Raw genomic sequence first — 16672 nt, 5'->3', positions numbered from 1 at the left:
GGCTTAATGATAAAGGTCATTACAGATTGGGATGTTGGAAATTTTTTTTTTTTTTTTTTTTTTAAAGAGAGAGTGAGAGAGAGAGAAAGGGAGAGAGAGAGAATTTTTTAAATATTTATTCTTTAGATTTCGGTGGACACAACATCTTTGTTTGTATGTGGTGCTTAGGATCGAACCCGGGTCGCACGCATGCCAGGCGAGCGTGCCACCGCTTGAGCCACATCCCTAGCCCTTGGAAAAATTTTTTAATATTTATTTTTTAGTTGTAGTTGGAAATAATACCTTTATTTTATTTACTTTTATGCGGTGCTGAGGATCGAACCCAGGGCCTTGCACGTGCCAGGCCAGTGCTCTACTGCTGAGCCACAACCCCAGCCCAGGATGTTGGAAAATTTTAAATCACTTTTATTGATGAAAACTTTACATACAATAAAATACACACATTTTTAAAGTGTACAATTTACAGATTTTTGACAAAATAATAAAAGTATAACTAATCCCTAGAGTGATTAATCACATAACCATCACTCCAGACAACACATGATCATTTTTTTTTAATATTTATTTCTTAGTTGTAGTTGGGCACAATATCTTTATTTTATTTATTTATTTTTATGTGGTGCTGAGGATCGAACCCAGGGCCTCACACGTGCTAGGCGAGTGCTCTACCGCTGAGCCACAGCCACAGCCCACATGGATCTTTTCTATCACCTTATACTTCTCATGTCCTTTTACACTTGACAACCTCCAACCTACCCAGACAGCCTCTTAGGTGATTTTTTCCTGTAGATTCCTGTTCTGGAGTTTCATGTAAATGGGATCACACTCATTGTCTGTGTCAGTCAAATTTGCCAGCAGTTTGTTATCTCCACCACACCCTTAACTTATATTTCTATCCACTGTCCCTTCTTTGTATACATATACTCCTCCACCTTCCTCAACTTCCCGATGAGTGAACTGGCTTTTTTTAAACCAACTCTGAGAAGATATGGTTCCCCAGACTGCATTAACTTGAACTTTCTATATCCTCTGGTATTTCTAAATAAAAAAAAGTTTGAAACATAAAAAGGGCAGCAAATTAAATGCCATTTTCCCCATTTATGCTCCTGGAGGAGTCCTAATGACTGTAGGTTATTCCCTCCCTGCCACATCATTGAGATAATAGGATTTGCAAGAAAGGTATCTGGGAGACACAAGGCTATGCCCCCCAACCCCCAATCCATTAAGTCAGGACTAAGGTTTCCTCTATAAATTCTGAATGCATTAATGGCAACTGGGTTGAGAGTCAAATGTCAAATACTCTTTAGTGATGGAAGAGGACATCTGTGGCTAATTAGACCACTAATAGGCTAAATGGGATGGGGAAGAGCAGGATCTGCCCACTCAGCTCTGTACCAATGGGAAGCCAAGTCTCTGAAGGGGGATGAAAGACACTGAGAAGGTTTGTATACAGTAGGGGCAAGGGATCCTAATCCATCTTTGCCAGTTCAGCATAAGCAAGCTATTACATAGGGAACTGGCCCTGCTTTTGCTAGAGGGCCAGAGTGAACCAGGGGTGAGATGTCTACCTCTTTTGTTCCCTTTAAGTTTAACCCTTTACTTTGGAGATACAAAGTTACACACCTATACAAACCCACCCATGTTTTTTCCTGCTTTGAATAGCCCACAATTTGCATGAGGATGTTCAAAGGCTTTAATTAATATGCACCTAGATTGGAGGACATTTATTCATTGATCCATGTATTGCATTTGACAAATACTGAGTAACTGCCATGTTTTAATTTGTGGTGCCAAGGACTGCATAGCCCCCAAAGATCAATAACAGTATTGCTTAGCTGAAATCTAACAGGCCCATGAAGTTTATTAATTACATTAACTACAATATGTAATGTCTGTGAGATGGCCAAAGGAAGGATATATACAATGCTTCAGGAATTCCAAGTAGGGAAAGAGTATTTATTTATGGTCTGGAGTACTGTGGAAAGCTTCATGAAGGAGGTACCTTTTGAGCTGTACCTTATTAGAGGGAGAATTTCAACAGGTGGACATAAGGTTGGGAACTTGAGAAGGGCAGAAATAAAGACAAGGAAGGAATCTGTAGACGGATGGTGGCATTCCACATGATAGCATATTATCTCAAGGACCTCCCTCTTCTTTTGCTTTACAGATCAATGAGCTGAGCAATGTCCCTGTCCCTGTCATGCTAATGCCAGATGACTTCAAAGCCTACAGCAAGATCAAGGTGGATAATCATCTCTTCAATAAGTAAGTTGCTTACTGAGTGGGCTCAAGTTTTATGAGCATTTTTTCCTTCAAACCTCTGTAGCCTCATGCATGGTGGGCCACGCCAGCACCTGGCAGAGTATAATAGTGCATCTGTCTCAGAGTTGTTAAGCTGGCTGGGAAAATGCATTTGTAATGACATTCTCTCTCCATGGCATTCTCTGGTCAATGCATTTCTTTATCTGCCACCTCCAGTGTCTCTTGGGATGTGTGGCTAGGTCCTGGGTGATTCATGGAGGGCTAGCTCTGGAGAGATGAGCGATTTGGGAGCTGGGGTATCTAGTAGGTGGCTTCAGTAGTGGCCCTATCTTGATCTTGGTCTGAGGCAGGAATCATCCAGGCATTTTCCTGGCCTGCAGTGAGCCAAGATCTTTTCTCCCTGACTGGTGTGTAAACAACAGGCTAAGCATAGTGCTCAAGGGCACTACCCAAAGTAACGCTTCCTATTTTTGTCCCTTGTAGCTTCTTGGAATATCACCAGTGTCTGAAGGTTGTCTCAGACATTGTTGGAGACCCTTCAGTAGCCATCTCACCTGGTACAGTTGGGAGCCTGCTCTAAGCCCTATTGAGGCCTTGTTTTTTTGTCCTACTGTTTCCCCAGGGACCCTTTGCTATTTACTATGTTCCTTTCTTTATGTCCATCCTGGTTCTATTCTCCTTTGTCCTAAAGCCTTTACCACCTTACCAGGTAGGCTGTCACCCCACTAGTCCCAGACTGTTAGCTCAGAGGAAAAGCTTGATTTCAGAATATCCCTTAGTGGCCTCTCTCTCTTTGCCATCGTTAATAATAATATCTTGTTCTAGAAGCCATCTGTCTTCATAGCTTCCACCTGCTAAGTGGCCACCTAAGGAAGGAGAAGCAGATCTCCACTCAGGTAGAAAAAGAGGTGATTCTGATCTAGAAGCCGAGGGATCCAGAGGTGGCAGTGTACCACCAGCCATTTCAGGATCCAGTCCTCTGATCAGTCTAAGGAGTGGAAAGGGTATAGATTGGTGCCAGAAGTCAGCAAACATGGCTTTAAAAGATGGGATCCCAGTTAACTGAGCGGGGATCTCTTCATACCTCACTTTTTCCTACATCCCAGTAGAAGCCCAGGGCAGGATGTCTTGAATACCCATTCAGGATGTTTCAGTAGGAACATCCCCAGAGGAGAGAGGCCTTTGGTGAGAGGAGTCTTTCCCTCTAGACTGATATTGCCTCACAGCAGAAGTTCACATGCTGTGACCTGCGGTAGCACTTACAGTGCCTGTGAGGTACGCCCTACACACAGTCTCACTTCACAGGGCTAGTTTTTTTTTTCTCCTTTAAATTTTATTGAAGGACACATACAGAAAAGTACACAAGCCATAAGTATATGACTATATTAATATTTACAAAGTGAATAGAGACGTAACTTTTTTTTGTTGTTTTGAGACAGGGTTTTGCAAAGTTTGCTTCAAACTATTCATCCTCCTGCCTCAGCTTCCGAAGTAGCTGGGGTTATAGGTGTGTACCACTGGGCCTGGCTTAGGTGTAAAAATTTTAAGTTTATACATGCTTAGAATCACCAGCAGTGTTTATTAAAAATGCAGATTTCCAGACTTACCTCCAGAGTTCCTAGGACCTAGAAATCAGCATTTAAGCATGAAAGATTGTTCAGGTTGGGGCAGTCTGTGGGCCACAATTTGAGGAGTTCTGATGTCAGAATGAAGCTGAGTGATGCTCTACTTTCCCTAGGGAGAACCTCCCCAGCCGCTTTAAGTTTAAAGAGTACTGCCCGATGGTGTTCCGAAATCTCCGTGAGAGGTTTGGGATTGATGATCAGGATTACCAGGTACGGGCTGTCTAGTAAAACCTGGAAGGTTTGGGAATGGAGTGGGGTCAGGAAGCCACAGGACAAATAGAGGAAAAAGCATCAGCCGTCCTTGTGTCCCCCCTGTCACATCTTATTCTAGTTCATGCAGTCTTTCCCAGGACTGCTGGGCTCTTGGAGGGACAGGGGCTTTAGATGTGCTTCTGAGGATGCCTCAGCTCACGTTCCTGTCCCTGGGAGGGTGAATAGTGGGAGGGAGAGGGATGTGTGGAAGCTGCTTCATTTCAGTCTGACATTCCCAGTCTAGGCTGAAGAACCCTCTCCTCGTAGTTTGACTTAAGAGAGAGAATTGTTGTCAGCGAAAGATGAGGCCTCTTAAAGCAGATAAGACAGATTAGAAAAGGAAGACTTCAAGGGTAGTGTAACCTCTTCCCAGGTATGAGTGTCACCTCTTAAACTTGTCCCCTATCCTGGTGGTGGGAGTGGGGTAGGCATATCAGGGCAACTGCCCTTTTCAGGGGCGATACTGTCTTAGAAGCCTGTTGAGAGGAATCAGTCCCAAAATCAGAACATGATAGTCTGACTCAGAGTCCATTCAGTCTGGCTTCAGTCCCTTCTATACCTTGCCCTTCTCTTTGGACCTTCTTCCTCTAGCAGATAGCCTAGAGGTAAAGGTAGGAGAATTTTTCACTTCACCTTATAGTTTTCAAAACATAGCTGACTTTCAATCATTTGTGGTGGAAAAAGGGGAGTGTACAAGCACAGTAAAATCTAAAACGGATGCCTACTCAATCCCAGTAAGCCTTTCACAGAGTTCACAGGAGCAGAGTGGGCCTCAGGCACAAATGTCCCTCCCTGCCTTCACTCTGAGGGCCTGCTATAGACACGATATCCTGACTAGGAGGCTGAGGGTATGTGAAAGGAGGAGGAGATCTCAGGGCTTTGAGCACCCAGGAATGTCCACATCTAAGAAGTACTGTGAGGTCCCTCCATCCGCCTCTGCTAGGATCAGACCCTGAAGTAAATCATGACCTGTCTGGAGCCTGAGGTTTTCTAAAAACTTCTTGCCATTGTTGGAACCCCAAATTGCTGGGACGCCTTCTTTCTCCTTTGGTTCCTTCCTCGTCCCTGGACTATCTCACCACATCATCCCATGTCTGCATTTTGCCTCTAAAAGCCTGATGGGCACATGACTGCTCAAGACTGAAATGAGGGCAGCAGGGCTGACATTCTGGGCAGGGCCTCTGCTCATGGGCTACCAGTGATTTAGTGGGAAGAAGCTGCCTGGACCTAAGGCAGGCAGAGCTGCACCTCCACCTGGGCTCACAGCTGCAAGTCTTATTGGCAGAGGCACAGGCATGGAGAGAGGTCACTCATTCATGCAGCCTGCTCAGCATTTCTTGGTTGGGGATGTCCTATTTCTGGGGAGCTCCTTTAATTTAGCATCTTTTCCAAGGAACATAGAGAGCCCATCAACCCTTCAGACTTAGTTTCTTCCATGAAGATGGCGCTTATCCCCCCCCATGTTTTTTTAATGTTTTTTATAGTAGATGGACACAATACCTTTATTTTATTTTTATGTGGTGTTAAGGATCAAACCCACACATGTCTCACACATGCTAGGCAAGTGCTCTACCAACTGAGCTATAATCCCAGCCCCCCATATGGTTTTTTGAGGAGTCATTGGGTGACAGTAGAAAGTAGAGTCCTCAGTAAGAGATAAGGCAGGGATCTGGAAAGGAGGCACTTCTATGAGTGGATCTCCATGTTCTTGGGAACAACTGGGGTCTCCCCTCAGCCTTGTCTCCCAGGGGTCTACTGTGTGAACACATGGCTTTTGGTCAACTCACATTGTCCCCCATCTCTTCTGCTCTCTGATCCTAGTGGGGACTTGAGATTGAGTAGGGGCAGAGCCAGAAAGTCTACCAGAACTGCCTTCCAGTCATTCACAGAAGAGCAGGAAGCTGAGATGAGGGGGCAGGTTGATGACCAAAAGTTGAGGATCAGCCTCCCATTTTGGGAAGGGTTTTTGAGCCTCAGGGTTAATACAAGGAAAAGAGGTGACTGTGTCCATTGTGTCCTTACGCTAGGCCCGTTGCATTTTTCCTAAGCTTGGTCTTTGTCACTCAAGAGATTGGAGAAATCCACTCGATCTGCCTCCTAGTGTTTCAGTTGAGGAAACTCAGGGTGAAGTATGGCTCACCTAAGGTAATATGGTTTATAGGGTCAGGATTAGAATCAGCCCCCTCAAATCTGAGGCTGTTTTAGTTTGTAGGCTAGCTCTCTAGGATCAAGATGAAATGACACTTCATAGTCCTCTTTCTATTCTAGTCTAAGATCAGGGGCAGATTGTAAGGGTCAATTTATCATTGTAGAGGAAGATTTTAGGAAGGGTTATGAATACCTCAAGAACAAAGAGGTGGATAAGGTCCCATCTGGGAACCCTCTATTGTAGTATTTTTGACATTTGAACAGTCCAGCCCATCAGAGAAGATTCAGAATCAGTCAGAATCCTAGGACTATAGTGTAGCTTGCCTAGCATGTGAAAGGCTCTGGGTTCATCTCCAGTACTGCAGAAAGAAAGAAGAAGAAGAAAAGAATCTTTATGCCTTTTTCCAAAACCAGCTGCTTTTGTCTTGGGCTCTCAGAACTCAGTGACACGCAGTGCACCCATCAACAGTGACAGCCAGGGCCGGTGTGGTACGCGTTTCCTTACCACCTATGACCGACGCTTTGTCATCAAGACTGTGTCAAGTGAGGATGTGGCTGAGATGCACAACATCTTAAAGAAATACCACCAGGTATGGTGAGTCCCAAGCCTGGGCAGTGGAGAATGGGTTAGAAGAAGGAGAGGGGACCCCTGGTGGGCTTCTCAGGGACCCGGGCCATGTCCTCTCTAGTAGTGGCAAATGCTTCCTGATAACCAAGCAGTAGCTTCTCCCTGTTTCTGTGAGGTGAAATGCCTATTTTATTTTTTATGGTGCTGGGAATTGAACTCAGGGCCTCGCGCATGCCAGGCAAAGGCTTTAACCACCGAGCCCCAGCCCCAGCCCATGAAAAGGAGCCACAAAGGCATGTTGCTGACTCAGTCCCAGTTGAACAGCTTTTTGTTGTCTGAGTTGGAGAGTTTTCATCCTCTGGCATCTGCCTTGCTTCTTCTGAAAGAGGTGGGGCAGCAGGGTTGATTCCTTCCCATTCCATCTTTCCACTCCTCTGGAACCTGCCCAGGGAGAAAGCAGGGAGTACTGTGGTGCCATGTGGGTGCCTGTCCTAAGCCTGCCTGGGCCTTCTCTCTGTGACACCAGAAGAGTGGTGAAGGGAACTCTGGTCTTTGGGGGGTTTCAGCAATGAGAGCTTTGGGTGGGACCACTCTGTTCTCCCAGATGCTGGGTCCCATCCCTACCTCTGCAGCTCCTCTCTGCCCTTTGGCCTTCCTACGTTAGGCTGACAGAGGAGAGCAAGTCCTGGATCCATGATTGTCCTACTATGTAATCCTATTGCAAACAAAATCTTAGGTGGCGGGCTGGGGATATAGCAAAGTTGGTAGAGAGAATGCTTGCCTTGCGTGCAAAAGGCCCTGGCTTCGATCCCCAACACCACAAAAAAAAATCTTAGGTGGTCTCCTGGAGGGACTCCGCACTGCCTGCTCAACTAACCTCACTCTGCCATGCCAGGTGGATGTGGGGTGGCTGTCGCCTGTTGTAAGTCTGAGCAACCCCTATTATTTCACAGAACTCACTTGAAAAAACCACTAGTCTAGAAGTAGAATCCAGGGAGCTGGGGAACATTTTAGCCTGGTAGAGCCCCATCCATGCTCGGCACCTTCATGTTCCTTAACCTTCCCTGTCTTCCTGCTTCCCATTCTAGTTCATAGTGGAGTGTCATGGTAACACCCTTCTGCCACAGTTCCTGGGCATGTACCGCCTGACTGTGGACGGCGTGGAAACCTACATGGTGGTCACGAGGAATGTGTTTAGCCATCGTCTCACTGTACACCGCAAGTATGACCTCAAGGTAAAGGGCTCTGTGTTTCCCAGCAGTGTGGCCACCTTATGTCTGAGGCTGTGAGAGGCCATTGCTCTGACTTCTGCCTAGTTGGGAAAGCTAGAGCACATGCATTGGCATGACAAGTGACTTGGGAGTTGATGTGCCTGCTTCTTACAGACCATTCTTACTTGAAGTCCAGATGACAGTGACAAATGTACCATATGTACATAACAATAGATACTCTTCAACTCCTGCCTGTGAATTGTGCACACCCAGGGTAGCAGAGCAGGGACAGGCCATGCTGATGCTCATACTCTGACATCTGTACAGGCCCTGTGGAGTGACAGTGCAAGTCCATTTCTAAGCTTTGAGAAGGATGCACTTGGGGCTGTGAACCAGGGTGCTCCACTGTTCTTGAACCAGGCTTCCTGACTTCTGTCACCTCATACTGCTGTCCCCTCCCTCTGCTGCAGCCACACTGATTTTCTTTGCATCCCTGCAGTGCCTATGCTCCTTCCCATTCCAGGATTCTACATATACTGCCTGAATAGGTTCCCTCTCAGCAGCCCTGCCCTTCCCCCACATTAGGGCTGCCTAAACTTAGCTTCAATTCACATGCTGCTGCTTCCAGCAAGTAGGCCCTGGCCACTGCTCCTCCCCATTCCAGGAGCATCCCCTGCATTACATGCTCTCATAGTGTCAGAGTGTCTCCTCCCCATACCACTTAGCACCATTATAATGAATTGTTGAATTGTGTACTCACTGTTTAATGTCCATGTCCCCTGTTAGACTGAAAGTTCTGTAACTGTAGTCAGAGCTCTGTAAGTGGGCTATGCTGAGTGAGTGGACAAGTTGCTGCCTCCTGGCCCCTCTAGGGTACTAACCAGCCTATTTCCATTCACCTGCCAGCTCTCCCCAAACTCTAGTGCATGTTTGTCTGCTCAAAGGAGTTTGCCTCTGCTGAACTTCTCCTGATGGCTCTTATCCTTTCAGGGTTCTACTGTTGCCAGAGAAGCAAGTGACAAAGAGAAGGTATGCTGGCGCTGAGCAAATGTGGAAGGGTTGCTTGGAATCAGAAACACCTTCTGTTGGCCATCTTGTCCCTCCCACATGCAGCTGTTCACCAGTACACTTCTGTTACTAAGCACCTGCTTGACCTTGGTATAGGCCTCAGTCTCCAGCCTTTTACTTCTGCTCTCTCTGGGTTCTTTACGGTCTTGCCGGGATGGAGACGGTTTACATGTTATAGTTCAGCAAGAGTCATTCTGAGCTCTGGCATAGTCCAGGTTCAGCATGAAAGGATCCTTTGGTCAGTCCTCATTGTCTGACATATGCCACATATTTGCCATTCCTGCCTATCCAAAGCCTGGGCCTGTAGGCTCCTGTGCTGCTAATGAGCAAACTGTGCATCTTGTGTTAAAAAGAAACCCCTTCCCTTTGCACACACTGCTCTCAGCAGAACAGCTCGTTCTCCCTGGGGCAAGTGAGTGAGCCCACCTAACCTAATGCTGCTGTTGCTCTCCAGGCCAAGGACTTGCCAACATTCAAAGATAATGACTTCCTCAATGAAGGACAGAAGCTGCATGTGGGAGAAGAGAGTAAAAAGAACTTCCTGGAGAAACTGAAGCGGGATGTTGAGGTACTTCCTAAGCCTTGTCTTCACCATGACTAGACAGGGTCCCTCGTTTACTCAGAATAGGAGCCTGTTCAGCCCTCAGAAAAATAGAATTCACCCCTTTCCAGGAGCACAGACAAAAGAAAGGTGGTGATGTGAGCAGTGTAGGCAAATGTTTGCACCTAAAGGTTGTGCCTGTGGACAATTATTGGAAACCTACCATTTGTGCTGTGAAATGTTGGGAATGCTTTTCCCTGTCTCTCTCTGTCCCCATCTTCAAACTCACCTTGTGGTGGTGTCCCCATAGTAGAAAGGGCATCTAGCATTAGAACAGTGGAAACCAGCTGTTAAGATACACCACCATCAGGGTTGTGGCTCAGCAGTAGAGCACTCGCCTAGCACACATGAGGCACTGGGTTTGATCCTCATCACCACATGAAAAAAAAAAAAAATCTGTTTCATAAACAACTGAAAAAAAAAAAAATGATCCATCAACCAGATCTAAGAGTAGTGTAGTGGTGCACACCTATAATCCCAGTGACTCAGGAGGCTGAGGCAGCAGGAGGATCACAAGTTCAAGGGCAATTAAGTGAGACTCTATTTGTTGTTATAGCTCAGTACTAGAGCATCTCTGGGTTCAGTCCCCCTAGTCCTACCCCCCACTCCCCAACACACACACACAAAGAGGCTGTCTCTGGTTCTGATTCCCTACCTCCCCAGCTACTCCTAATTGTAACAGGACTTCCAGTGGAGGAATTCCTCCAGTGGAGCCACGTGCTCAAAACTGATTCTATTGTCTGGACCACAATAACACATAGTGCCTCCTCTGTGGATTTTTTTGTTTTGTTGTTGTTGTTGTTTTTTGTGGAGCTGGGGATCAGACCCAGGGCCTTGAACATGCTAAGCAAGTGCTTTACCACTGAGCTATATTCCCGTCTTTTGGTGGATGCTTGCTGTAATAGAGTCTTCCAGATAATTTCCCTTTTATTGCTTTTTTTTTTTTCCTTTTTTTAAGAGAGAGAGAGAGAGAGAGAATTTTTTATTATTTATTCTTTAGTTTTCGGTGGGCACAACATCTTTATTTGTATGTGGTGCTGAGGATCGAACCCAGACCGCACGCATACCAGGCGAGCGCGCTACCGCTTGAGCCACATCTCCAGCCCTTATTGCTTTATTTTGAGATAGGGTCTCACTAAGTTTGTTGCTATAAACTTTATTTTATTTTGTTTTATTTTTTTGTACTGGGGATTGAATCCAGGGTTGCTTAACCACTGGGCCACCTCCTCAGTCCCTTTTTTATTTTATTTAGAGACAGGGTCTTGCTAAGTTGCTGAGGCTAGCCTTGAACTTTCGATTCTCCTGCCTCAGCCTCTCGAGCTGATGGGATTACAGGTGTGTGCCACTGCACCTGGCTGGTTGTTATAAACTTTGCAAAAGTTAAAGGTGCATACTTGTCATCCTAGTGATATGGGAGGCTTGGGCAGAAGGATCATAAGTTCAAGGCCAAACTCAGCATGTAGTGATAATCTGCCTCACAATTAAAAACAACAACAACAAAAATGTCTGAAGATGTCACTTAGTGGTAGAACACCCCTGAATTCAATCCCCAGTACCACCAAAACAAAACAAAAACAAACAAACCAACCTTTTTTTATTGTCATAAAACACTCATAGGGGCTGGGGTTGTGGCTCAGTGGTAGACTGTAGTATGCATGAGGCACTGGATTCAATCCTCAGCACCACATAAATATAAAGATATTGTGTCAACCTAAAACTAAAAAATAAATATTAAAAAAAAAAAAAAACACTTATAGATAGTCCCTTGCTTATGGTGGTTTTCGTATTGGTGCAAAAGTGAAATGCACTCAGGAGAAACCATGTTTTGATGTTTGGCCTTTGCTCTTTTCCTGGGCTAGCAGCGTGCAATAGGTTACTCTCTCGTTTTGTTGGGCAGCAATAATGAGCTCAGATTCCCACACAGTCATGCAGTATGAGCATAAACAGCTGATAGTTTGTAGTGTATGATATAGTATTTAATAAATTACATGAGTTCTTCTGACATTTAATATAACCTTTGTATTAAATGATTAAGTCACACTTAATTGCTAATGTAAGTGTTCTGGGCATGTTTGAGGTAGGTGAGGCTAAGATATAATGTCTAGTAGGTTAGCTGTATTAAATGTACTTTTGACTTAGATATTTTTAACCTGTGATGGGTTTCCTGGATTATTCCATTGTAATTAAGGAGCATCTGTATAATAATATTCATCATCTTAATTGTTTTTAAGTGTATAGCTTATTGGCATCAAGCATACTGACGTTGCTCTGCAAACATTTCCACCATTCCATCTGAGGATTTTTTCATCTTCCCCAGCTGAAACTGTGTCCCCATTAAACACTGACTCCCAATTCTCTCCTTCCTCAAGCCACTGGGAAACAGCATTCTCCTTTCTGTCTCTATGAAATCGATTACTTAAGAACTTCATATAAGTAGAATCATACAATATTTGTCCTTTCGTGACTGCCTTATTTCATTTAGCATAATGTCTTCAAGGTTCATCCATGTTGTAGCATGTATCTGAACTTCTTTTTTTAAGGCTAAATAATATTCAACTGTGTTATATACCACATTTTGTTTATCCATTCATCTGTTGGTGGACACTGGTGTGTTAGGGTCTTCCAGAGAAGCAATCAGTAAGATTTATTATAGATCTCTTTATAAAAAGAGATTTATTATGAGGAATAGGCGCATGTGATGATGGCAGCTGAGAAGATTTATAGTTGGCAAGTTGATTATAGCCAGGAGATGGGTGAAAATGGTGGTTAGCTCTGTCATTCTTACGTGGTGTTCCCTTTTCTTTCTCTCCATTTTTACCTTGAGTTCAAAAGCCAAGAGGAAGTCAGGCAGGGGTTCCCTCTTGCTCATGGGAAGAGTCTGTCAGCCTTTTTATTCTATTCAGACCTTTACCTGATTGGATGGAGTGTGAAAGTCTACACTGGATAGGGCAATCTGCTTTATGCAGTTTACTGGTCCAAATGTTAATGTCATCCAGAAACATGCTCACAGACTCTCCAAAATTAATGCTTTGACCAAATGTCCAGTCCAGGTCACTGGGTACACAAGTTGACACAAAACTGCCCATCATGCTGGGCATGTTGGCACATGCCTGTAATTCCAGCAGCTTGGTAGGCTGAGACTAGAAGATCTTAAATTCAAGACCAGCCTCAGTAGTTTATTGAGAACTTGTCTCAATATTTAAAAAGGGCTGGCGATATAGCTCAGTAAATTGCCCCTGAGTTGAATCTCCAGTACCTGTCCCCCAAAAGAAAACTGGCCATCATACTTAGATTGGTTCAACCTTGTAGCTATTGTGAATAATGCTACTGTGAATATGGGTTTAATAACCTTTTTGCTAGGAAGCTTTTCCTTACCCTCATATGTTTGTTCCTTCATTCTGTCTTTTATGCTCTGATAACTCAGTTTGTTCTGAGTCTTTTTTCCTCTTTCCTGGTTCTAATATGAATTTAAGGCAGTTTACTCAGCTAATTTGTTTTCAGTGCATGTTGCTCAGTGCCTGTTGCTCTGTGATTATTCTTTGGTGGTTGGGGGTGGTGTTCATGGATTCTGTCCTTCTTGGAACCCTTGCTCCTCCTTTCCCTAGTCTTGAGAAGACCTTGTCCAGGGGTGCTGTGGTCATGCCACCTATTGATCTTATACTAAGGAGATTCTGCTGATCTCCCAGCCTTGGGGCTTCTTGTGCTTTGGGTTGTGTTCCAGACTGTGCTTGGAGCCATTCTAGTTCTCTGAAGGTGCTCCTCCTAGACCCCTAGCACAGTGGTTGGTCTGACAGTTTCCTGGTGCTGCAGGCTGTTTGTAACCATGGCACAGCACCTGGCACATGTCTGATGGTGACTAGACTCTCATTCTTGGCTGATTTGGAATGCCGGCTGGCCAGTTCCATCCGGTGTTATTCCCACAAGCTTTGTTATTCTCAAGCTATGAAAACCTAAACGAAGAACTGAAGACACCATCCTGCTCACAGCACTCATTGTGCACATGAGGAAACTGAGATGTGGCAAGGGGAGGCCTATGGTACCAGGGGCGGGTCCAGGATTCTCCCCCAGCTCCACACAGCCGGGCCTGCCTGCAGGAAATGGGTGAGAATGGTGGTTGGCTCTGTCATTCTTATGTGGTGTTCCTTTTTCTTTCTCTCCATTTTTACCTTGACTGGTAAAGAAGCCAAATTGTATAGTTTTTCAAACTTTGCCTGTTACCCCCAGTTAGAAGTACCTTTTATTGTAGCCAACAAAGTACACACACATACAACTGGAGCACCAGCTGCTCTTTCTTTTCCTCTTTCTGTATTTTTTTATTGGTTCTTTATAGTTGTGCATAATGATGGAATTTGTTGTTATATATTCATACATGGACACACTATAACAACATAATTTGGCCAGTGTCACTTTCTAGCACTTCCCTACTCCCTCCCTTCCTTCTACTTCCTGGTCCCTTTCCTCTACTGATCTCCCTTTGATTTTCATGAGATTCCCACCCCCATCTCCACCCCCACCCCCGCATTTCCTTTTCCTCTCTAACTTCCATGAGAGAAAACATACAATCCTTGACTTTTGAGGAGTTTGGCTTATTTGGCTTAACATATGGTCTCTGGTTCTATCTATTTTCCTGCAAATAACATAAATTTCATTTTTCTTTACAACTGAATGAAACTCCATTGTGTATATATACCACATTTTCTTTATCCATTCACCCATTAATGGACAAATACACTGGTTCCAGAGTTTGGCTATTGAGAATTGAGTTGCTCTAAACATGGGTATGTATCGAGCACTACAGTATGAAGACTTTGATCCCTTAGGATACATTCCAAGGAGTAGTATAGCCGAGTCGTATGGTGGTCCCATGCCTAGTCTTGAGGAACCTCCATACTTTTCCGTAGTGGTTGTACTAATTTATGATACCACCAACAGTGGAAAAGTATTCCTTTTTCTCCACATCATCTCTAGCATTTATTATTGTTTGTATTCTTATGACTGTCACTCTAACTGGTGTGAAATGAAATCTACTGTAGTTTTGATTTGCATTTCTCTGATTGCTAATTATGTTAAATATTTTTTCATATATTTGTTGCCATATGTATTTCCTCTTTTGAAAGTGTTTGTTTAATTTATTTTTCCTTTTATTAGTTAGGTTATTTGGGTTTTGGTGTTAAATTTTTCACTTTTTTATATGTTCTAGATATTACTCCTCTGACATAAGAGTAGCTAGCAAAATTTTTCAATTTTCTCTACTTCTTTCATTCCTCTCTTTACAGTCCTAATTATTTGCTGTGCAGAAGCTTTTTAATTTGATGCCATCCCATTTGTTAACTTGTTAACTATTGGTGTTATTTCCTGATCTTTGTGGTCCCACTGTCTCTCTATTTTTTTTTTTTTTTTTGTACTGGGGATTGAACCCAGAAGCACTTAACCTCTGAGCCACATCCCCAGCCCTTTATTATATTCTATTTAGAGACAAGGTCTCACTGAGTTGCTTAGGGCCTCACTAAGCTGCTGAGGCTGGCTTTGAACTCGTGATCCTCCTGCCTCAGCCTTGCAAGCTGCTGGGATTACAGGCCTGTGTCACTGTGCCCCACACTATCTACTCTTATTTCATGTTATGCAGGCTGATACACACACACACACACACACATTTAGTTGTAGATGGTTACAATACCTTTGTTTTATTTATTTATTTTATGTGGTGCCGAGGATCGAACCCTGTGCCTCACACCAAGTGTACTACTACTGACCCACAACTGCAGCTGCATGCTGATATTTTTTATTCTGTTTTATCTTATTTAATAATTTTTGGTGGGATACTGGGGATTGAACCCAGGGGCACTCGACCACTGAGCCACATCCCCAGCCCTATTTTGTATTTTATTTAGAGACAGGGTCTTACTGCCTTGCTTTTGCTGAGGCTGGCTTTGAACTCATAATCCTCCTGCCTCAGCCTCCCAAGCCACTGGGATTACAGGTGTGTGCCACTGCACCTGGCTTATTTCATAATTTTTAAAAAAAAATATTTTCTTAGTTGTCAATGGACCTTTATTTTATTTATTATTATGTGGTACTGAGAATCGAACTCAGTGCCTCATACATGCTAGGCAAGCGCTCTACCACTGAGCCCCAACCCCAGCCCCTTATTTTATAATTTTTAAAAAAGTCCTAGTTCCAGCCCACTACATTGGGTTCATAATGGGTCGAGACTCGTAATGAGAGCTGCACTTGAAAGACTCTGCTGTGTTTCATCCGCCTCTCTAGCCTCTTTCATAGTGTAGCACACTATGAAAGTAGTAGTGTAGCACACATTTTTTCAACTCATGGCCTCAGTGGGTCCCAAACCATCTGGACTACTACTTCATTCTGCAGCCTTAGTGCCTTTCCTCAAGGAAGCCTTCTAGCCCTTGCTGTCAGTTTCCACACCTCTTTGCTCCTGTGGGATAGCCATCCCTGTTAAACATGAGCTCACCAGGGCAGAGTCAGTGTCTATTTCATAATCGTGTGTAGAATTGAGTTGAAAGAAACCCTTTTTCCCCCTTTCCAGATGCCATTGGGATGGCCTGTGTAACACCTTCCATCTTTCTGTCCCTCCCTAGTTCCTGGCCCAGCTAAAGATCATGGACTACAGCCTGCTGGTAGGCATCCATGATGTGGACCGGGCTGAGCAGGAGGAGATGGAAGTGGAGGAGCGAGCAGAGGACGAGGAATGTGAGAACGACGGGGTGGGCAGCAACCTGCTCTGCTCCTATGGCACACCTCCGGATAGCCCTGGCAACCTCCTCAGCTTTCCCCGGTTCTTTGGTCCTGGGGAGTTCGACCCCTCTGTTGATGTCTATGCCATGAAAAGCCACGAAAGTAAGTAGGAGCCTATGCTGGCCTGCCCGCTTTCCCCTCTAGGGCAAGACGTCTGGGCAGTGGTGGTGGATATCCA

The 16672-nt window shown here is 44.5% G+C and overlaps 1 protein-coding gene across 3 annotated transcripts in view; it reads left to right on the top strand.

The window, feature by feature from the left end:
• Pip4k2b (phosphatidylinositol-5-phosphate 4-kinase type 2 beta) overlaps positions 1 to 16672 on the top strand; it is a 32265-nt gene that overhangs the window by 10354 nt on the left and 5239 nt on the right. For 2 of the 3 annotated variants that reach the window (XM_046420397.2, XM_046420399.2), the window contains 7 exons: positions 2168 to 2265; positions 4001 to 4097; positions 6725 to 6877; positions 7944 to 8090; positions 9057 to 9095; positions 9589 to 9702; positions 16338 to 16596. In XM_046420397.2, the coding sequence (XP_046276353.1) occupies positions 2168 to 2265; positions 4001 to 4097; positions 6725 to 6877; positions 7944 to 8090; positions 9057 to 9095; positions 9589 to 9702; positions 16338 to 16596 (907 nt within the window). The remainder of the gene's footprint in view (positions 1 to 2167; positions 2266 to 4000; positions 4098 to 6724; positions 6878 to 7943; positions 8091 to 9056; positions 9096 to 9588; positions 9703 to 16337; positions 16597 to 16672) is intronic. The other variant, XM_046420398.1, reaches the window with a different exon arrangement.

The sequence above is a fragment of the Marmota monax genome, unplaced genomic scaffold (assembly GCF_021218885.2).
Source record: "Marmota monax isolate L192 unplaced genomic scaffold, Marmota_monax_Labrador192_F-V1.1 WCK01_AAM20220418_F8-fsc00064, whole genome shotgun sequence".
In the NCBI taxonomy this organism is placed as follows: domain Eukaryota; kingdom Metazoa; phylum Chordata; class Mammalia; order Rodentia; family Sciuridae; genus Marmota; species Marmota monax.
Note: the sequence above shows the minus strand (reverse complement) of the source record. Positions and strands in the feature narration are given on the sequence as shown.